This window comes from Callorhinus ursinus, unplaced genomic scaffold, assembly GCF_003265705.2.
Source record: "Callorhinus ursinus isolate GAN/ISIS: 27379988/994484 unplaced genomic scaffold, GSC_fseal_2.0 scaffold24, whole genome shotgun sequence".
Lineage (NCBI taxonomy): Eukaryota > Metazoa > Chordata > Mammalia > Carnivora > Otariidae > Callorhinus > Callorhinus ursinus.
In genome coordinates this window covers 26,912,942-26,935,339 of record NW_027397086.1, presented here as the reverse complement: position 1 = coordinate 26,935,339, position 22,398 = coordinate 26,912,942, and the positions used below count along the sequence as shown (strand labels likewise).

Here is a 22,398-nt window from a genome sequence, read left to right as displayed (position 1 = left end):
GATGGTAATTAGTAACTTTATTCTTCATTGATGGTTCTCAGTCTTCACCTGTGGCAGAGTTGGTGACAACTTACCTCCCACCAGTTCCTTATTTTAAATAGGAATACACCGTGCTGAACGCTAGAAGCATAATCAAGAAACAGAAGCCATGGTCCCTGTCTTCAGGAAGCTTACAGTCTACACAAAGGCATTATGATTTATATGATAATATATACATATTAGTCCAAGATGAGAAGAGAGGTGGCAATTATAAAGAAGGGACAGTCAGCCAGTTCACAGTATGAGAAGTATAGTTTGGGCCAACATGTTCAAATAAAGATTTATTGGGTAAATAATGTATTGCCATATAACGGAGTAATAATTCATCATGATGTGAGCTTATAATGCCTTGTTGGGCACATGACTGTCCCAGTCACTTCTCATCATTGCAGCTCACACATTCAGTTAAAAGAATTTAGTCCCAGCATGAGTGAGCCTTATCACAGATTCTATTACAATTTATTATTGCAACTCATGGTTTTATATGAACTTAGAATTTAATAGGATTGCCTGAAACCTCGCCGAAATGATCAATCATTGCCATCTCTAATTCTTTTGAAGAATTAAATACAAACTACTATTTAAACCTCTATCTCTACAGCATGACATCTTTTAAAAGAATCTGGAGCCTCAAAAGTTTGGGTTTTGCTTTTGGTTTTTTAAAGTCACTGGTCTTTTTTATCAGACCGTTCTCTCCAACTTGACATTTCTTAAACATTCCTTCTCCAGATTTTTATTGGTGAGATATCCATGTATTTCATAAAGTCAACCAGAGAATCTCTGATTGCCCAGGAAAAAACCATTCTGACTGGAGAATGCTGTTACCTGAACCCCTTACTCCGAAGGATCATAAGATTCATAGGTGAGTACAAGAGCATGCTGAACCGAGCCCTCACTTATAGGTACAATCTACTAAACTTACTACAGATGAACACGCTTGATAGAATAAACTAAGCTATGGAAGCATCAACTTTAAAAGCACGGGTTTCTTTAGGGATTTTCCAGGAAGGGCAGATATTGAGCCTGATCATAGTGCCAAGTCCAGTTTCTCATCCTTGAAGTGAATGAAGCAGGATTTATTCAATTGTCTTACAAATGATTTCAACTTGGATTTTTTTCCCCTATACAATATTTATCTGAGATTCCCTCTGGACATATATTTTAATGTTGACTGAATACTGTCATATACCCTTTTACTGAGTCTGGCGAGGGTGTGGGGGCACAGCAGGGGACACCAATAAAATGAACATAGAAATAATCAAATTTCCTGACAAAGATTTCCCATCCAGTATAATTTTGTTATGCAGGGAACTCTACACCAAGTATGGGAATGTAACTCATCAGGGTCTGGAAAACAGTGCCTTTCCAAGGTTGGAAAACAAATAGTTTTATTAGTGTTCATGATAAGAAATAATTAAGGCATGTTCTATATCTCTCCTCCGAGAATTTTTATAAAAACATCTGAGGTGATGTGGATAATGATTATAGAATGGGAATGAATATGTATATGAGAATAGGTAGGAAATAGATTTTACAGAGTTCCTACACAGTAAATACTCAATAAATAACTGTTACAGTGTTCAAATGAGATCTTACAAATATCTACTAACCAGATGTTCATGGGAGCCAGGATAAAACTCCCAAAGTGTGAACATGGCTAGTATTAAAACAAGCTGAGATACCATTTAAAACCTACAGAATTGGGTGCCTGGGTGGCTCAGTTGGTTAAGCGACTGCCTTCAGCTCAGGTCATGATCCTGGAGTCCCGGGATCGAGTCCCACATCGGGCTCCCTGCTCAGCGGGGAGTCTGCTTCTCCCTCTGACCCTCTTCCCTCTCGTGCTCTCTATCTCTCATTCTCTCTCTCTCAAATAAATAAATAAAATCTTTAAAAAAATGAAAATAAAAAAAATAAAACCTACAGAATTGACATCTGAGAAAGTGAAGGCCAGGATACAACATCCTCTCGACTCTTTTGGTTATCCTTAATCCTGTTTTTTCCTGTTGTAGAAAAGGGTTGGATTACATCAAGTCTTAAGCAAATGACCACATTAAAATAGAATAGGCAAGAACTTCTGTGATTGGAGTGGGAATGAGGAAAGTGGTAGAGTGGGAAGCCTAAGAAAATCCAATTTAAAAGAAGCAACTCTTAACATTAAAATCTTCAGGGCTGCCTGGGTGGCTCAGTCAGTTGAGCTTCTGCTTAGGTCATGATCTGGGGGTCCTGGGATCCAGGCCCCCCACCCTCCACCCTGTTGGGCTCCCTACTCAGCAGGGAGTCTGCTTCTCCCTCTCCTTCTACTGCTCCCCTGCCGCTTGTGCGTGCTTGTGCGCGCACTCTCTCTCTTGCCCTCTCTCCTGAATAAATAAAATCTTAAACAAAAAAAAAAAATAGTCTTCAGCATCTACTGATGGTACCTACAGAATGACCTGTGGAAGTCTGCAATGAGCTCACTAGGTAATCCCTGGTCAATATGATGTCACCACTGAGTTCATTCATTCCAAACAGTGGTGCCTTTCAAAGATGTCCAGAGTTTGGTCACTTCCCACCAGAGTGGCTAGGTAACAAACCATCAGGGAGAAAATAAAGGAGAGAAGAAAATCTTTATCATACAGGACAGTGGACTAGACACTTTATGAACATTATTTCATTTAATCCACCCAACACCCTGTAAGGTAGTTTATAATCTTAATTGTACAGATGAAGACCCTGCTATAAAATGGGGTAAAGTCACTTTTCCCAAGGAGTGTGAGAGTGCATATGTCTATACACACATTTACATAATTTGACTCAGAGAAGATTTTATGATCACTGTCTGATCGTATAATTAGAGCAAGTAATTTAAGCAGAAGGTTATTAGATTACAGTTAACTGGAAATATCTTTAAAAGACACTGTTGTTCTTTCTTGGCAAAGATAAGGAAAGAATCTGGGGCAGACTCCAAAGAAGAGAAATTGTAATTGGCTTCTATCATGTGTGTAGACCTGTCTCTCTGCATCATGGGGCAAGACTTGGTTCACTGAGGGATATCAAAAGACACCCCCCCCGCCACTATCCAGGAACGAATCTTGCAGATTGCCTGTGGTAGTACCTGAAATTCCTACTGGAGTCATTCATCGAGCTGAAGTGTGGTTTCAGGAGGATGATTAAAGGAGAAATGTCTCACCCTAGAGGAGCAAAAAAACTCCCATTTTCATAATCAATGACACATTAGTCCATTGGAGTCTATCATAAGCTAAGAGAGATGGTGTTCACAGGGAAGGGTGGGGAGACCGCCAGCAGGTAACATGCAAAGCTTGCAGAATGAGAGGAACAGCATCAAGAAGGAAGGGAGGTTGCTGGGTATGGAAGCACTTGCTTCATGCTTTCCCTCTTTTGTTTTATGGCACCAGGATCTGCCCAGTTGCTTAAATCTAGGTCCTAGAAGTCACCTTAAGCTATCTGAGAACTTGTTAGAAATACACATTCTTAGTCCAGTCCTCATCCCATACCTACCAAATCTGGGAGTGGAGCCTGATGATCTGTGTTTCATGACTGGTCACCCAGGTGATTCTGATGCACTCTGAAGTTTGGGAGCCCCGGGTGTAGGCCAGTGAAGTATCTTGTCCTGTAAATGGTCTCCCTACATCTTATCTTGCAACGTGGCTCCAGCACCCCAGGCACACAAAAATATCTTCCATTGACCATTTTGCAGATCTTTCCGGAGACAAACTATGATCAAGTCATTTCCCTGCTTAAATTCTTTCAGAGCATCCCTGGTGTTTTAAACAGTGCGGTGCTTCTCCCTGGTTTCTGTTCATGTGCTGCTCCTTCTGCCTGGGGAACCCCATTGCCGTCCTCCCACCCCTAAAGCTGACGATCCTACTAATCCTCCAGAACACTGCTTACACATTACCTCTTCACCAACCCAGACAGCTAGCTACCTCCTCTCCCAGCCCGCCACTGAGCCTGCGTCTTTGATAGGAACTCACCTAGCCCTGTAATTATATAAGTCCATTACTCCCATTACTTTGTGATCCTTTGGAGAACAGGGACTGTATCTTTTCGCTTTTTATCAACAGCATATTGCAAAATGCCTGGCACATAGTAGGTTTTCAATAATTTTTTTTTTGCTAAGTAAAGAAAAAAGATTAACTTTGTTAAATCACGGATTTGCCTAAAATTGCTTCCATAAATGCTGTTTCTTAAATATTCATTGGCCTCCTATTTAACTTTATTATCACTCTTCAGCTTAGTTCTAGGAAATTAAAGTACATACATTAGGCAATTTCTAAGAGAAAGAGAAGTCCTAACTTCATATAGAAGAGTTGGAGGTGGGGAGAGGGGTCTATGTATCTTAAGAAAGGCAACTTACTTTTTTTGAGTATCTGGATGAATGTTTTTTATAAGAGGAAAAAACATACTACTTAAAGATCCTTTAAATGGGGAGGTTTCCTTTGAAAAAATTAAAGTAAGGCAGTAATCAGATGTATTAGAAATGTTATTGTAAAGAGCTTAACAGTCCTTTTGTCTAGCCTAATAGCCACCAAAAATCATCAGAAAATGACAACTGCTTTAGCTAACTATTCTGATTAAGTTGAAATTGTATGACTTTCTCTTGCAGTTTATGTAATTATTCTAGAATCCATTATAAAAAGTATTTCCCAACAAACATGATCAGCTTCTCACTGCAAAATGACCAATTAGCAAAATATTTTTAAACAAAGTAACGCTTTATGCCATCAAAGGTAAGGAAAAGCTTGGTATTCGAATTCGTTTCTGGCAGGACTGTATCCATATACCCTTTCTGTGCAGCAGTTGGAGGGTGCATTTCAGTAGCTATCCTTTTTACCCAACTTCAAATAATTTATCCTAAGGAGATGATCATTGATGTCTATTAATCTTTATGGACTAAAATTATTTTTATAACATAAATTAGAAATATCTAATGACACACTTTTTTCAAAATAATGCTAACTCCGTAAGTTGCAACCTCAGAAAATGTTATTTTTAAGAATTTTAATGAAAGGGGAAATATTCATGATATAATGTTATATGAAAAAGTCAAAACACTACGAATCTGTAATTATTTCAAAATAAGAAGGATACAACATCATAGGTGTGTGTGTGTGTGTGTGTGTATCCCAGCTAAAAAAGACTGAAGGGAAATACACTCACAGTTAACCTTTGTCACTTCTGATTTGTAGGAGGATGGTTGAATAATTTTTATCTTTCTATTCTATAATTTCCAATTATTATCATGAATAATTTTAAAATCAGAAAAATAGCTAAACATTATTTTTTTAAGGGGGCCAAGGGGAGGAAAAATAGGGGAAAGGTAGAGGCTATTCAGAAGGTTGGCCAAGTGCTTTAACGTGATCTTCAGTGTAGGAAGCAGAGCTGAGAGTGGTACCTTGGCTCTCAGTCTTCTCTAGTCTGACTGCTGTGGACCTGAACAGTATCCCCTCACCCCCATCCCACAGATCCAAATTAAATGTTCGGTGAAAAGGTGGCAAAAATAGTGAAGTCAGAGGGAAAACATTCAAATGAAGCCATCTCCTCCTGTAGATAAAAACTAACTGCGTTGACCTTGACAGAGAGGATGGAATTGCTCTGATTCACAGATCCAACAATAAATTGGTTTTCCCAAAGTGGTCATTAAAAGAAAGATGCCCTGCCTCCCAGATGTAGGTTCCACCCACTTCTAAACTGTGGTTTAATTTCTCAAGTTGTGTTTCCATGACGTGGGAAGGGAGGAAAAGAATTGACTGAACTAACAAGTTTCACCAATATTTTACAAAAACAAATGCAGTCAAATCAGTAACACGTATTTGGACTTCTCCCTCTTCATTTTTTTCTTCTGCATTCCTTTCCCTTCCTATACCATCTCTTTTGGTGTTGCACTAAACTGAACATCACCACCACCACACGGGTTTAAGCTCTCAAAAGAGATAAACCCTTGCATTCTTTTTTCAGCAGCCAAGACAAAATAAGGAAGTCACATTTTCCAAAAAATTCATGAAGAGAAGTTTAGTTAAATCCTTTACATTAACTAATATATTGAGGAAATGTAGCCTTGTAAATATCAATTATTAAATAGTAAGCTTTGGGTTTAATATTGAAAAGTAATGAATAAAAAGCATTAGAATTTGATGAGGGTTTTGAGGTTGTTTGCCATATGGAAGGAAAACTAAATTAACTTTCCCTTCCTGAATAAATAATTTCTTTTGGGTTAAAGGAAAAAAATTCATCCAAATATGCCAAGATTAGACTGTCTATTAGCAACTAAAATAGCCTGTCACCCAGAAGCTATTTATTATGGGCTTTCCATTTGGGATTACAGAGTTGCTCCATTATTACTTATAATAAAAATTTAATCAAATATCAAGCAGGTCTTACGCCATTTAGGTCAGGTCTGAGGATTAGGTAGTACTGGACAGAATAGAAAGTACAATGGTAAACAGTTAATTCATGTAACACTAATTAATTGCCATAAATTAAGTGTGATCTAAATGGAGCATGAATATTTTAAATGCAGCTTCAAAGGTCACAGTGTTTTATGGTCATAAGAATTGATACCCTGAGACAAGCTAAATGTCAGCCTTTTTGAGAACTAGAAAATCCTTCTCAGTTTTGAAAGTCACTTAAATGTACTTTATCTAAAAAGAGACTTAATTGGATTCAGTAAGTCCATTTCTATGTACATTCAGTATTTATAATTAAATTATAAACTGGAGGACTGATCATATTCATTCAACCTTCAACAAATAATTTGTTGGGCATCTACCATATAGTAGATATGTAATTATTCTAGAATCCATTATAAAAAGTATTTCCCAACAAACATGATCAGCTTCTCACTGCAAAATGACCAGTCAATTAGCAAAATATTTTTAAACAAAGTAACGCTTTATGCCATCAAAGGTAAGGAAAAGCTTGGTATTCGAATTCGTTTCTGGCAGGACTGTATCCATATACCCTTTCTGTGTAGCAGTTGGAGGGTGCATTTCAGTAGCTATCCTTTTACCCAATTTTACCATATAGTAGGCACTGATTAAGTTGTTGAGGACAAATTAGTGAACGAAAGAGAGATTTATTTGCCCTCACTGAGTTTATATTCCAGTAGGGGAAGCCAAGCATTAAACAAAATAAATAAGTAAATTATGGTGTTCATTAGAAGATAAGTGCTATGAGGAAAAATAATGTAGGAAAAGGAAATGGGGAGTTTGTAGGGGCAGATGTGCAATTTTAAGTGGGGAGGGAGAGGCTGTCCTACAAGAATTGTCTAGAGTTGGCAGTGACTTCTTAGCAGGACAGTGACCATCCCAGGAAGCTAGGTGTCCATTGTACCAAGTGAAGAAGTTGAGGTTCCATTTTTTCTAAAAAATAACTTGCAGTGCCCAGGCACCCACCTTTAGTCCTGAGACAAGAGGCAGGAAAATGCCTGACAGAAAAATGCCAAAAGTAAGGCAGGGCATGGGCCTATAAGCAGATGGAGATATTTCCAGAACTCATTGATAGAAACCAGAGTTGAAGCTTTAGGATATGCATCAGGAGGAGAAAGCCAGGATGGATCTTAGGGGAAAAATGGAACCTCTGTTTCTGGAAACTCTGTTTCTGGGCTTCATGAGCAGCCAAGCCACCAGACTTTGAGACTGACATGTTTGGTCCTTCCTTCTAGGGAGCAAAGATGCCAGGGGCTGTGGGGGCGGGGGTAGGGGGGAGGTGTGCAACGTGGGGCGATGCTGGAGCTGGGAGCCTTGAATGACTAAAAGGCACAACTAGACCTCTGTTCAGGTCTCCAGAAGTTGTGATGAGCCTGCCTGTGGTTGCTTTGCTCAGTGCACAGAACAAATCTGCTCTCCTTTGAGTGTCATCCTCCATGAATGAGAACATTCCAGACCGGAACAAGACTCTTGATCCAGAACTCTATAGGTTACTCTCATTATCAGGAAGAAAGTTATTTAGGGGGGCCTGGGTGGCTCAGTCATTAAGTGTCTGCCTTCGGCTCAGGTCATGATCCCAGGGTCCTGGGATTGAGTGCCGTGTCTGGCTCCTTGCTCAGCAGGGAGCCTGCTTCTCCCTCTCCCACTTCCCCTGCTTGTGTTCCTGTTCTCACTGTGTCTCTCTGTCAAATAAATAAATAAATAAAATCTTTAAAAAAAAAAAAAGAAGAAGAAGAAAGTTATTTAGTCATATGAGACTCTAGTGATCCTTCCCTGAGGGTTCTCCCAGCACCAGTGTCTAAAGGCTGGACTCTAATAAAAGGAAGGAATAGACTGCCACTTTCTCAACACTTTGCAGAAGAGCCAATGCAAATTCATGGCACTTCAGTGAACTTCTTTCCTGTAAAGCAGTTTCCCAACCTCAGCATTACTGAAATGTTGGGCCAAATTGTTCTTTTCCACATAGGGGTAGGGGACTGTCCTGAGTATTGTAGGACGCTCAGTAGCATCTCTCACCTCTATACACCAGATGTCAGTAACACCCCTGTCCCACTAGTGACAATCAAAAATGTCTCCAAACACTGCAAAATGTCCCCTGGGAGCAGAATCTCCCTCAGTTTTAAAGATTTAAGAAAACAAGTATACTTCAGACTTTTGCTTAAAATACTATATCAATATTTTTGCTATGAAGATGTTACACACATCACAAAATTAGGCATAGTGAGTTGCAGAAATACTGTCTGAATATTAGAAACAACTCCCAACAATTGATAAAGGGTCACTTATGTGAAAAATAAAATTTACAATATATACAAATATCTAATTCTTACATTGCACACCTAAAACTAAGACGTCAGTGATACCTCAATAAAAAAATAAAGTAGTGTTTTGGAAACAACTTAAGTTATCACATTAGAACATCATAACTGTGATTAGGAAATGCATCAAGCAGAGACACCAGGTCAGTATCTGTCAGTCAATAACAGGGCTTGATGCTGGTTGTTGGTGGGAATGGAGAGGATTCAGATCACCAGGTTTGCTTTAGAAACTTTTGAACACGATCAGAAAGGGTGGAACTCCAAGGCTGTTGTTTGGAAGCCGTCCAGAATTTGATATGCCCATTGTTACATTCTTTGGTAGGTAAGGAATCTAAAATCTTCCCGCTCCATATTTAGTTTGTATCTAGGGCATACTTTCTAGAATTATTTGCATCCACTTTCTCTATTTTATTGTAATATTTCACTGCCTCGGGGTGCCTGGGTGGCTCAGTAAATTAAGCACGGGACTCTTGATTTCGTGTGGGGCTCTGCACTCAGCACGGAATCTGCTGAAGATTCTCCTCCTCCCTCTGCCCCTCTCCCCACAAATGCACGCTAGATAGATAGATAGATAAAATCTTTAAAAAGAAAATAATTCCACTGCCTCTGGCAAACTTTTAGGATCTTTGTCTCTATCGACCAGATTTTGATCCACACTGTCTAGGGGAACTGAGAAGCAAATATTTAAAGACCAGGAGTAAGAGAGAAGTCAGACATTTGAGAAAGAAAAATACTGAGGAACTGTCCTCAGAAAGGAGAGCTAAAGAAGACACTCCTGTTGAGATGAAACCATATCATCAAGAAATCATGTCATTTTATGCTTTGGGGAAGTAGAAGTGTGTTTGTTCTTTCATTTATAAAAATATTTGGGGGGTTTTCTAGTTGATTACCCATCATCTTTATTAAGTAATTATCCTTTATCTTCACTTATCAATGAGTGGTTATAATAACAAATATTGGGTATTTTTTAAAACCACCAGCTCATCATATTGTAAAAGCTGCTTTATTAATACAAAGGATGAATAACATATCATAGAGTCAAATATTTGAAGTTGTTAGAATTATAGGGTTCTTGTCTCTTTCCTATGTTTTAAAAATAATTTTATAATCAATTTATGTAAAACACCTTTACTGGGGACATTTATTTCCCTCAGTTATAAAAATAATAGTAACTAATATCTATATCAAGCTCACAATTCATAAAATGTTCTTACAACTATTTCTATGATTTGCATAATAACCCTGTGATACAAAGTAACTGAGGTTCAGATTAGTTGATTTAAATAAAATTGTTCTTAGAATTAAAACCATGCCATCAAGACAAGTAGACTGCTGTCAGCCTTTGGTGTTTTCCTGACCTCTGTAGGAAAGAGGCCACAAGATCTTGTTTGGTGAACACCTGAAATTAACTGTCCAAGGAACTGATGTATTCAGTTGTGTCAGAAACTTGTTTTTGAAGCATAAAATAATATTTGATGATGTGTAGATCAGTTTGCACTGATGATGTTGTATTATACTAGAAAAAAAGTCAGATTTATTGCCAAAGTGATGAAAAAAGTACCTCATTCAGTGATGACATATCTCAGGTAATCTATCATACTCTTGTCAGAAAACTGTTGTCTAAAATACTGAGAAACTCTTGCTCTGTTGTGACAAGTGCAATACATTTCATCAGGGGCATGTTCTAAATCCTTCCCTCTTCTGTGTATGTGAGTGTGTGTGTGTGTGTGTGTGTGTGTGTGTGTGTGTGACCAAGCAAATAGAACTAAAGCGCTTTTTTTCATGGCCTGATACCTACCCATATTTTTTTAAGTACATGAAAATACAAGCTTAGAAGATTATGATTAAGAGTATGGATTTAGAGGTACCTGGGTGGCTTGGTCGGTTAAACGTCCGACTCCTGGTTTTGGCTCAGGTCGAGATCTCAGGGTGGTGAGATTGAGCCCACCTCTCACTCCATGGTCAGCATGGAGTCTTCTTGAGATTTTCTCTCTCCCTCTGCCCCCCGCCCCCGCACACGCTCGCTCTCGCTGTCAAATAAATAAATTAATCTTAAAATACATATGGAGTTAGAGTTATACTGTTTAGTTTCTAATCCCAGCTCCTCTTGGTCGAGTTAATTGCCCCTCCATGCCTCAATTCCCTCTGTGAAAAGTGGACATACTAACAATGTCCACCCCATAGAGTTGTGGTGGGGACTGAGCGAACTATATTCTAAAGCATGTAGACCAATATCTAGTACACACTAAACATAGCGTATTAGCTATCCTTGCTATTATTTTAATTATTTTTACCTAGTACCCATGGCACTCGTATTCAAACATCTCATCCATGCAGTACATCGTTGCGAGGAAATGGGACAAACACGGTAACCACAGATAAGTCTCTTTGTTAGGAAACCTTCAGTTTGAATAAAGCATGTTAAAAAGAAGACATTGCACCATCTTTCCTTTTCCTAAAGAAATGGTTGTTTCCTGAAAGAATGGTCTTCACAACTGAATTGAGATAAACAGCTGAGTGACTTTCTCAATTGAGATTTTCCCCTAAGGATCTTGATGTGGCAAAAGTAAAAGCAAAAAGGAACTCTGTGCATTTCTTTCTATCTTGGTATTCCATTTGCAATGGGGATTTGATGAAAGATGAGATTTCAAATTAAAAGTTGGTGATTGAATCAGAAAGTACGTTGAGGAAACTGAACCTGCGAGTTCCTTAGGTGTTCCCCTCCCACTGTGGAAAATGGCACTGGTGAAAATGGCACCATGTACTTGTACTTGCCCATGTGGGATAAGATTTTCATCCATTTTCCCACTAAAACAAAGGCTAGGAACTGATGTGTTCCTTGTTTTTTGAACATCGTAGTGGGAAAGCGATGACAAAAGATTCACAAAGCTGGTTAAATTTTGAACACGAGAAAATGTTCAAGCATTCTCAATGTCACCCAGCACAATAGTTCTTCAGTCCTCTCTTTCATTGCATTGTTTTGCTCAACATAGACAGAAGAGCAGCCCTCTTTTAGAAATGTTGGATAAAAGGCTGAGAACATGTGTTGAGGGAGGGATGGGATTCCCTCCCCCTCTTCAGAGAGTACTGTTACCAACCTAACCCAGATAACTCATTTTTATGTCTTTTTCAATATCCTTTTCTTTTTGAAAGTTCTAGATGTTAGTTTTTCCACATGAAAATAGGTAGGAGTCATGATTCCATGTACCCCTGTGTTAATATTTAAACTGACAACCACTGCAAGTTCTCAGGATTCAGAAATGGGGACGTTTATCTCAAAGATGTCTAGGTATTAAACTGTACCCAAGCTGATCGTGATTTCCAGATTCCTTATGCTTCACAGATCTCCCCGGTAGGAAATCTCTCATGTTGTGTATAGCAGGGATCTCCATATTCCAATTTAAGGTTCTTTTTTCATTCTTGCTGCATTGAAAATGGAGAATCCTTTAATTTCCACATGATGACTTACAAGTTTCCTGACTCATGAGACACTTATTAAGTTCCAGTTTTCAGTTATCCTCTCTATTCGCCAAGTGCCTAGCACTCTGCTGGATTTTGTGTGGATGTCAACCCTGTGTTCAGTAGAATCAGGGATGTGAGACACCAACACGAGCTAGAAAATCTAGACAAGTTCCTATGCTTTTTTATCCTCTTCTCCTATTCTTAACTCTGAAGTTTCTTTAGCAGTCCATTAATTAACTCACAAATAAGTATTAAATGTTTACTATGTGCCACACTTGATACTAGGTACTTAGGATGCAACATTAATATAGGCGTGTTCAGTGCTCCTAGAGAGCTTATATATTCTACAATTCCAATGGGAGAGATGGACATCACTAGATAATCACACAAATGTAAAATTCTCACTGGGACAAAGGGTACAAAAAAGTAAAATAGTATCATACTAGTCTAAAATAGGAATATTTTTTCCAAGACCCCATGTGATACGTGATTGTTTCTTTCACCCTATTCACTCTTAAGTGAGGCAAGACCATCCACAATATTCATGAGCAGATAGAAGTGTGGCTTGCTCTTGTCCACACTTGAAAGCAGGTTGGTGTGCACAGCACGAGTCCGGTCCCCAGTTAGCGGGCCTTCTGCCGGAGCTCCTCAGCTCCAGTGAACTGGCATCTCCTTGAACCCCCACTGCTGTGTGGATGAAGAGCACACACAGCTACAGGGCCCCTCAGGCACTCATCTCTAGAGCGTGTGGGTCTGTTCCCAGAAGGGGCTGCCGTCTGTGCCTTTGCCACCTCCCACCTAGGTGTTGCCCAGAAGTGTGTCTCTGAATACATTTAGAAGAATGAAGAAGGAGAGGAGACAGTTCCAGGCAAATTCAAACAGAACTCATCCGGTAGAGTGACCACAGCCCTATTTTCTGAGCAATCTCAATCCCGAATTTCTGAGTCAGGGGCCAGATTGTAGGAGAGAAAGGAAATCTCTTCCTAGGTTTTCTCCCCTGATCTCTGTCTTTTAAGGAGAAATTTGAGTTTTTCCTGAAGTAAAAGTCCGTGTGTGTGTGTGTGTGTGTGTGTGTGTGTGTGTGTGTGAGAGAGAGAGAGAGAGAGAGAGAGAGAGAACCCAGTCCATGGCACTTACCGATAATGGAACCCCTTCCTGATTCTCCTTTTGGGTTGGCATTAGGAGTTTCCATCTTTTTTCACAGGTATCGTGTATACTTGAGTAGACGATTGAAAGATGTTCTACCAGGAGCGATTAAGCAAGGTGCCATTTTAAACTGGAAATTACACATTTATAATTTAATATAGAATGGTTGGCCTTCAATTTAGAGGTTCCCCCTAGGATCACAGGGCCTTTGTAGCTAAAAGGAATTTAGTCCTTCCCTCACCCCACCACTGCCTCTTCACCCCATTACCACCTTCCTGTCTGGGGCTAGGCTTCCTACGGAAGGTCACCTGTGTGAAAGTCAGTAGCATCCTCCTTGGCACCAGGCAGTCTGGTTATGTCCTTTGACCAGTTTTTTGTCTGGAAGACCTAAATGTGTCCTGCTATGAGTCCTACTACCTTTTGCTTGCATGCCAATTATCTGTGGCTTTGCTGCTTCTCCTTATGCACATTTCCTGGTCATGTCACTGCTCCTGCTACATTCACAGTTGAGTAAAAGGGTAGAATCCTGCACTGACTCCATAGCAGGGACCAGATCCCAGAGTTTTACCTCCACGTCCTAAGTTGCTAGCAATCAAAGACCCTAACTTGTCCCGAGAGAGACTGAGATCCGATGGATCCACATGGAATCCTGAGGGGGAAAAGTAAGGACCTTTTAATACCTTTGTCTTCCTCTTTCTTCATCCTTTATCCCTCTTCGTGCCTGACAGGTGTCCTGTTTAGGCCACAAAGAAGATGCATGCTCAGGTTTCCTTAGCTGATCTGTGTCATCCTGACGAGGACCACAGACATCATCATCAATCTCTTTGTCCTAATTCCAGGCCCTTCTAGCCTCCTGTCCTCTCAGCATTCTAATGCCCATCATCCCTTAGGGATGGGCTTACCCCATACCACAGCCGAATGTCTGAGCCTTGTGAGGTGGCCTTTAGGCTCAACCAATTTGCCCCTCCCTCTGCCGTTGCTAATAGAGGTACCCTATTTGATGCCATGCTGGATGTGAAGCTTCTCCAAAAGGTTTACAGGGCTGAGCTATACCCTGAGATGGGATGGGAGGTACTTCAACTGGATTTCCAAAAATCATTCAATCATCATATTGCCCTGCCCCTGGGTTTGACAGCCAGTGTGAGGCAGAGAGTATGGGAATGCCTTTTCACTCCCTCAGCCAGGGTTCTGGCTTCTCCTTGTGTGTCCTCCCCAGCCACATCCTCCCCTGCATTGGGATTGATTTTAGAAACTCAGTGATCACATCCTCCAGACCATGGCTCTTAGTCTTCCCATCCAAGCCTTTTTAGAATTCCAAACAAAGGAACAATATCGACAGGTGTCTCAAGCACATTGCTCTGGCAAAGCAGAAGCACTTTAATTTTAGACTGTTGTGTTGGCTGTAAATCCATTCATAAATGTGATCAGCTCCCCCGAAGCAAGGAGGACTGTTGGGAGCAGTTTCATAAGAGAAATAGAACCCACTGGGGGGGGGAGGTTATAGGAATGAAAAATATATCTGTTAAAATTTCAAAAATACGACCTCACTGAAAGAATTTTTGACACTAAGGTAGGTTCCATAGACATTTTAAAAACCTCTCCTTCAAATCATACGTTGCAAGAGACCATAAATGGTGTTTCACCTGACCCTAAAGACAAAAGTAGCTATTGTGAGCTTCTGAGGCTGGGAAAAGACACACAAGGAGCTCAGGGTTCAGTGCAATGGCTGGAATGTCTTACAAAAGCCCTGCAGGATCTGACTTTCTCTGTGAATCACTGCTGCAGGGTCTACCGCCCTTTGTTGGCACGGCCTGTTGTCAGGCAGGTGGATTCCCCGTGCTGCCACAGTGCCCTTCTGAAGCTAGATCAAATGCACCAGAATGAAAGGTTTGGAAAGCAGACGCTTGTTAGGGCATCAGGGAAAGCAGAGATGATCCTAAGGAGGCAGAGAAGAAGAGAGGAAAACCACTTTCTGCACAAATATCCCGAAGCAATAAAGAGCAGGGCTGCCCACAGCAGCATTACCATGACTGTGGGGCTGGCACCTCAGACCCGGATCTGAGGATTCTGGAAATCCCATCTCAGAAAGCTCAAACCCGCCCTAATCAGAAGCACTTCTGACAAATAAAATGCCAGAGGAGAGTGCTGCCACTTTTCTTTTTTCAAATCATAAATTACCCTAGTTTCCTGGAAAAGTATGCCTAGACAGACTTATTGCCCCCTTGAAAAAGCCAGAGACCTGGTCTTTAAGACTCTTGCTTAAAGGTGTAAAAAAATGTCTAACCATTCAGACTTCCAGAACCTGGGGGTGAAAATTGCCACGAATGATCAATGATTGCCTACTCTCAGAGGTCAGACCCTCTGGGAGTGAGCCGGCTGAAGCTATTAAAAGAGCCAGTTCTCATTGTGATAAAACACATCCTGGCAAAGCCACAAAAAAAGAAAATTACAGCAATCAATACAGATCAAAATGAAAACCGGATGAAGGTTTCAGCCAAACTTGTCTTCACTTCTATAATGCTATAATGGATTAACTTTTGGGTGCTGATATCAGCACACTTTGCAGATCGAGGACATTGAATATGGGAGTCCAAGTGGGGTAGAAATTTAATTGAAACTACAGCAGATCCTTGACAAGGGTTAACACTGCCTCTCGCACTTGCCAACTTCTCCCATAATTGAGCTGCATTTCTGAAGTGTCTATCCCTTCCAACAACTTGTACGCACCTCGGCTCTGCAGCCCCGCTTGATATATTTAACAGACGATAGTCCACTGATAATCTAGAGCTGTACTGGGGCGCCTGGGTGGCTCAGTCTGTTAAGCGACTGCCTTCGGCTCAGGTCATGATCCCAGGGTCCTGGGATCGAGCCCCGCATCGGGCTCCCTGCTCGGTGGGGAGCCTGCTTCTCCCTCTCCCTCTGCCTGCTGCTCTGCCTACTTGTGCTCTCTCGCTCTCTTTCAAATAAATAAATAAAATCTTTAAAAAAATAATAATAATCTAGAGCTGTACTGTATAGGCTTTGAAAGAGTTCACAGTGAGGCTTCCTATAAGGAATTCTGCTTTACCATGTTCAATCTTACTGGGACTAATCCCATGGAATTTGCCAGAGAACAGATAAAATCCAGGAAAGATAGCCTACCCACAGGATTCTCAGCCAAACAGCAAAGTCAGCGTGGCAGGAAGAATAATGCTTCCTCTCCCAAAATGTCTGTATCCTGATCCTGGAAACTGTGGATTTGTTACCTTATATGACAAGAGGGAATTTACAGGTGTGATTAAATTCAGGATCTTGAGATGAGGAGAGTATCCTGAGTTAATCAGGTGGACCCAATGTAATAAAAAAGTCCTTATAAGAGGGAGGCAGGAGAATCTGAGTCAAAGAAGGAAGTGTGACAATAGAAGCAGATGTCAAAATGAGATGATTGCTAGAAGGGGGTCACAAGACAAGGAATGAAGGCAGCTTAGATGCTAGAAAAGGCCAAGTACGAATTCTACCCTCGAGCTTCCAGAAGGAACACAGCCCTGCCAGCATTTTGACTGTACCCCCGTGAAACCTGTTTTGGACTTCAGATCTCTAGAACTAGAAGAGGGTACCCTTGTGTTGTTTTAAGCCGCTCAGTTTGTGGAACCTTGTTACAGCCGCAGTCAGCGAAGCGTGCCTTTAACACTCGTCCCTTCTCCTCATTTTCTCTGCCCAACATCAAATGAAACATCCAATTCAATCAAGGTTTCTGGAATGACCTTTTTTCTCTCTTTTAGGGATAACTCCCTCACAACCCCATTCACTCTCAGCTGCCATGATGTCATAGATATCCCCTCGGAGTACTTGCATTTCCAAACAGGACTGGGGACAATATATTTTCTATCAGGGAAAAAAAGTAACTGCTGTTGAGTAGCTACTGAAGCCAGGCACCATAGTGGGTATTTTGGACCTATTCTATGTCAACTTTCCAACCTGTGAGGTATCACTCCACCGCAACCATGTTGTGACTGGGGGTCCCAAGGTTCAGAGAAGGCAAATCGCTTATACACGGTGAATGAGTCAGCAACGCTGGGGCTCAATGGAGCCCAAAACAGTAGGACTCCAAAATCCTAGTTCTTTCCATTAGAACATGCTGCTTCTGCCTTACTTATACAAAACAGTAAAATGCAAACAGCAGAACGTCTACATCAGATTGGAGGAAATAATGGTTGGGGAAGTGGTTGGGGAAGCAGGCACCAGTCCCTGCAAAGATGAAAGTGAGGGGACCATCTGACTCTGGTGAGGACCTCTTTGGCAGGTTGTTGTGGACTCTCGCCGCTACATCTTCTCTTGGGGACAAAACTGTACCGACGTCACCATTCCTGATCGTTTCCACTCTCCTTGTAGGGGTATTTGCCTTCGGACTTTTTGCTACTGACATTTTTGTAAACGCCGGGCAGGTGGTCACGGGGCACCTAACGCCATACTTCCTGACAGTGTGCAAGCCCAACTACACCAGTACAGACTGCCGGGCACACCACCAGTTCATCAACAATGGGAACATTTGTACTGGGGACATGGAGGTGATAGAAAAGGCTCGGAGATCCTTTCCCTCCAAACACGCTGCTCTGAGCATTTACTCCGCCTTATATGCCACGGTGAGTATTCCAGTCCCGCTGTCACTCCCAAGACGAGCGTTTGGCTGGGATGTGAGTCTCTCTGCCCTCCTCACTTTCATTCTCTCATCGCTGTCACTTAGAGTGTTACAGGAAACACGTGACAGCATGTTTCTCCTGTACAGCATCACGCTGTTGCCCCCACACCCCCCTACCCAACATCCCAGGGTAATATACTGACCTATCAGAGGCTATTAATTTGGCAATGTTGATAATCTCTTAGTCAAATCTTCCCATTTTACAGAGGCAGAAACTGAGGCCCAGAGAATAGCTGAGAGCCCCCAGTTGGAGCTGGGACCCAGACTCCTGGCACCATGTCTGGGATTCTCCCACTGCCCACAACAACACTCTTTGACAAAGTTTTCATTGGTTCCGGAACAGCACATATTTCTCACACCTGCCTACAAATTTGCAGGTATAGGCCTTCATGCACAAGGTTGCCTGGGTAGTGCAGCAGAACCGGGATAAAAACACAGCGTTCGTCTGCTCCTCCTGACACTCTTCCTCTTCATTTACCCAGAATAGATGAATGATCCTACGTGACCCCCAACACCTGAAAGTTCACTTCTCACTGCTCCCCAAATCATACAGGTTTTGACTGCCCCCACTAGGGTGTAATGTTCTCTTTATACTTTTTGCTTTCATTACAGAAAAAAACCTGAAGTGTGTCCCACGTCTTAAAATACAAGAAGAAACAATGGTGTCCCTTTTATTTTCCTACTCTTTAATTGCGTCCATTTTGGAAATGACTTCATCTCCCCTTTCTCTGGCCTATGCTTCCTTAGAACCAGGAGTATAGAAGTATAGAAGGGATCAGCTCAAAGGCTGGATATACTATGCCTTAACCTGTGGAAGAGCAACTATTGGTCAAAAACACACCTTTTCCTTACTTGAACTTATGTTCCAGGTGTGACTAGTCTAGTGATTCTCAATGAAAGGGAGGGGAAGGAGAAGGCAGAGGAAAGACCCCTTTAAAATAATCCATTCATCCCAGAGGTTCTGAGCAAGACTCACCCCACTCCCCAGGGGAGTGGGTTCCTACCGTCTCCAGTGAGAGTAACTGTGCTCTCTGCCGAGAGTCCGCCTCTGATCAGAGCGTGTCCCTGACGTCGCCCGGATGCACACATTCGGGATGGCAAGGAGGTGACTGACTACAGGTCTGATCTATTTAGTTCAATTTAAAATAAATTACTGAATATTCTCTTAAAACAATGGTTCCTATGTGCCGAGTTCACAGGATCACATCTTTAGGATGAATTTGTCAACCACCCATTACCCAAAATTAGCTTTCCTAGTTATTCCTTTTAGGTCTACTTTTTAATGAATAGGTGTAAAAATGATTTCAGCTGACCCCCACTAAGGAAACATGCATGTAGATAATAGAGAAGCCTCAACTTACAAAACAGATCCATTGTAGCTTGGTAAGCCTTCTTTGCTTTATGATAGATACATAGATACATAGATACATAGATAGATGATAGATAGATCAATCGGCAGGCCACATTTTTTAGACAAAGAAAGTCCTCTCAGGCATTCGGCATATTCTTCAACTTTTCAAAATATCCATTTGTTCTAAATTATCTAGAACCAAATTTTATATGAAGCAACGTACTCGTGAACCCTTTTCTGTATATCAATCAAACTCAAGTCATTACTGCATGACATTGTATAATACCATTATGAAAATAAATCTGTTACTCATCATAATCGATTGTCTCATCAAATGAGATATAAATTTCTTTTGAGTAAAAAGAAGTCTGCTCACTCAGAATAGATGCTGCTGTAGCACTTGTTTTCAAGGATTCAGGTATAATCCAATTCAAATCATGCCCCACAGGCGGACTATAATCAGATAAACCCTGATACAAGATTCCAATTGTGTGAACACTTTCTGAGCCCCTATTATGTGTGAAATGCTTTCAGAAATTACTCAACAAAGGGGCGCCTGGGTGGCTCAGTCGTTAAGCGTCTGCCTTCGGCTCAAGTCATGATCCCGGGGTCCTGGGATCGAGCCCCGCATCGGGCTCCCTGCTCCACGGGAAGCCTGCTTCTCCCTCTCCCATTCCCCCTGCTTGTGTTCCTTCTCTCACTGTGTCTCTCTGTCAAATAAATAAATAAAATCTTTAAAAAAAAAGAAATTACTCAACAAGGATCTCCTAAGTGCTAGTTAATACTGTGAAGAATACTAAGCATTAGCCCATGCTCTTAATAGTTTGTGATCTTAATAGGAAGGATTTATAAAGGGTATACCTAAAAAAAAAACCAACACAAAAACATAAAATACTCAAGTTACACATATCTAGTATAGATGTTAAGTGACATTTCCTATACGGTGTCAGAATGGTGTCATGATGTGCCTTCATCTGTGTAACTGATCTAACCAGTTCTCCTCAGGGCATCTATCACACATAATATAGAATCCCGTCCGCCTGTATTCACACCACCATTGTGAATTGTGAATTTAGGAAATTAAGTTTCCATGGTCATATTGTAAAATGCATCTATTTCAACTGGTCCGTGCTCAGGCAATACAAACACACTATACACTATGAGTATTAGCATCCTATTTCAGAGTTGCAGACTCACTTGTCAAATTTTTAAAGAAATTATGGAATGGATCAGTAATGCCCTCTAGTGGTTTCTTGTAACCATTGCCAAAGGTGATTAACGACTTCTTTTGAAAGAGGCGCTAGGCCATGAGACACACATTTAATAACACAGCCTCTGAAACTTTAAGAGTCTTGCCCAACTCCCCACAATGGACAAGAACAGCCTACATCTCAGGTGTCATAAATTGCATCATCCTTTCCTCAGGTCAGGTCTTCCCAACCTTTCAGATGTCGTGGGACCCATAGAAAGGCTCAATATTTTAAAACACGCTAGAGTAAATGCATGGAGAGAGCCCACCACAGCTGTTCCAAGGAATGTGAGAATCCATTTCCCAGCGCAGCTAAAACCTGCTTGTGTGACACACTCATTTGGAAGTTCTACTTCAGTCAATCAACTAACCAGTCAATGCTTTTGTATTTGTGGCCTGCAAGTGCGGAGAATCAGCTAGAACTCTGGGGGACACCAAAAGTGAAATGTATAGCCACTCACCTACCTGGTCTTCTCTTCCATAAAATTCATTCTTGCAGAAGGTTTATTTGGTCTCTGAGATTCGATATGGGTTTCCTAATACCCCCAGATGATTCTTGAATTTGTTGCATGAAAACTGCATGTTCTCAAGCTGATCTTTATGCTGCAGCCATTCTCTGCACCGCTGTTTCTGTTTACGGGTCCCTTGGAATACAGAACAACATGACTCGTGTGTGGCTATTGGGGTTCTTGCTGCACTACTTTCCTACCCAAATTCTTCCCTAAGTGACTTAGTGGAATTGTTTAAGCAGTCAGTGTGGCCCCTCTGGCACGGCCCCCTGTTTGCACGTGCTGGTGCATGTGTGTGCATGCGTGTACACCTCTAGGTGCACCCTCCGGGCAGGCTGCCTCTCGCTCACTGGTCTCCGTCCTGTTCCAGATGTACATCACAAGCACAATCAAGACAAAGAGCAGTCGGCTGGCTAAACCCGTGCTGTGCCTGGGAACCCTCTGTACCGCCTTCCTGACAGGCCTCAATCGGGTCTCCGAGTACCGGAACCACTGCTCCGACGTGATTGCGGGCTTCATCCTGGGCACTGCTGTAGCCCTGTTTCTGGTGGGTCGGCTTCCCTCTTTCTGGCGTCTTCCCCTCTCGTGCCCTCTGAAAGGCTGGCCAGGGTCACAGCGAGTCAGGTCAGCCAGACCACAGTGTAAGTCCCTGCTCCTCCTGCCCCAGCCTTGTAAGTGGCCATTTTCCCCCCAAGGATTATGCATCCTTTTGCCACAAAAAGGACTTCTTTTTTTTTTTTTTTTTTTAGCTTTGAAATGCTCTTTAACTTGTGAAGATATATTTAATTTTTATTATTATTATTTTATTAGCATATAATGTGCTATTTGTTTCAGGGTTACAGGTCTGTGATTCATCAGTCTTGCACAATTCACAGCGCTCACCATAACACCTACCCTCCCCAGTGTCCATCACCCAGCCACCCCATCCCTCCCACCCTCCCAAACCATAAAAGACTCTTAATCTCAGGAAACAAACTGAGGGTTGCTGGAGGGGAGGGCAAAAAGGACATCTGAAGTACTTTTTCTTTCGGGAATCTGACTGCATATTCCCCATGGGGGTCAGGAAGAGGAAGGCCTGGGGCAGATGGCTTGCCCCACTTCCTTCAACACTGGGCTAAGGAGTGAGGCCTGGCAGATGTAATTTGGCGTACCCTCAGAGCAGTGTTCTTTAAATATTTGTGCAGAAGGTATTGAGAGAAGCTAAGTGTTGCTTGAGGGAAG

General features: G+C 41.6%; 1 protein-coding gene and 1 long non-coding RNA gene across 5 annotated transcripts in view; one reads left to right on the top strand and one right to left on the bottom strand.

Annotated features, from left to right (window-relative positions):
• PLPPR1 (phospholipid phosphatase related 1) overlaps positions 1–22,398 on the top strand; it is a 328,325-nt gene that overhangs the window by 295,993 nt on the left and 9,934 nt on the right. For both annotated transcript variants that reach the window (XM_073876658.1, XM_025888648.2), the window contains 3 exons: positions 769–901; positions 17,762–18,012; positions 21,548–21,724. In XM_073876658.1, the coding sequence (XP_073732759.1) occupies positions 769–901; positions 17,762–18,012; positions 21,548–21,724 (561 nt within the window). The remainder of the gene's footprint in view (positions 1–768; positions 902–17,761; positions 18,013–21,547; positions 21,725–22,398) is intronic.
• Positions 1–22,398, bottom strand: part of LOC141369936 (uncharacterized) — a 38,472-nt gene that overhangs the window by 10,833 nt on the left and 5,241 nt on the right. For all 3 annotated transcript variants that reach the window (XR_012373536.1, XR_012373535.1, XR_012373537.1), the window contains 2 exons: positions 21,130–21,312; positions 13,382–13,520 (listed from right to left, as the gene is read on the bottom strand). This is a non-coding gene — a long non-coding RNA (uncharacterized lncRNA). The remainder of the gene's footprint in view (positions 1–13,381; positions 13,521–21,129; positions 21,313–22,398) is intronic.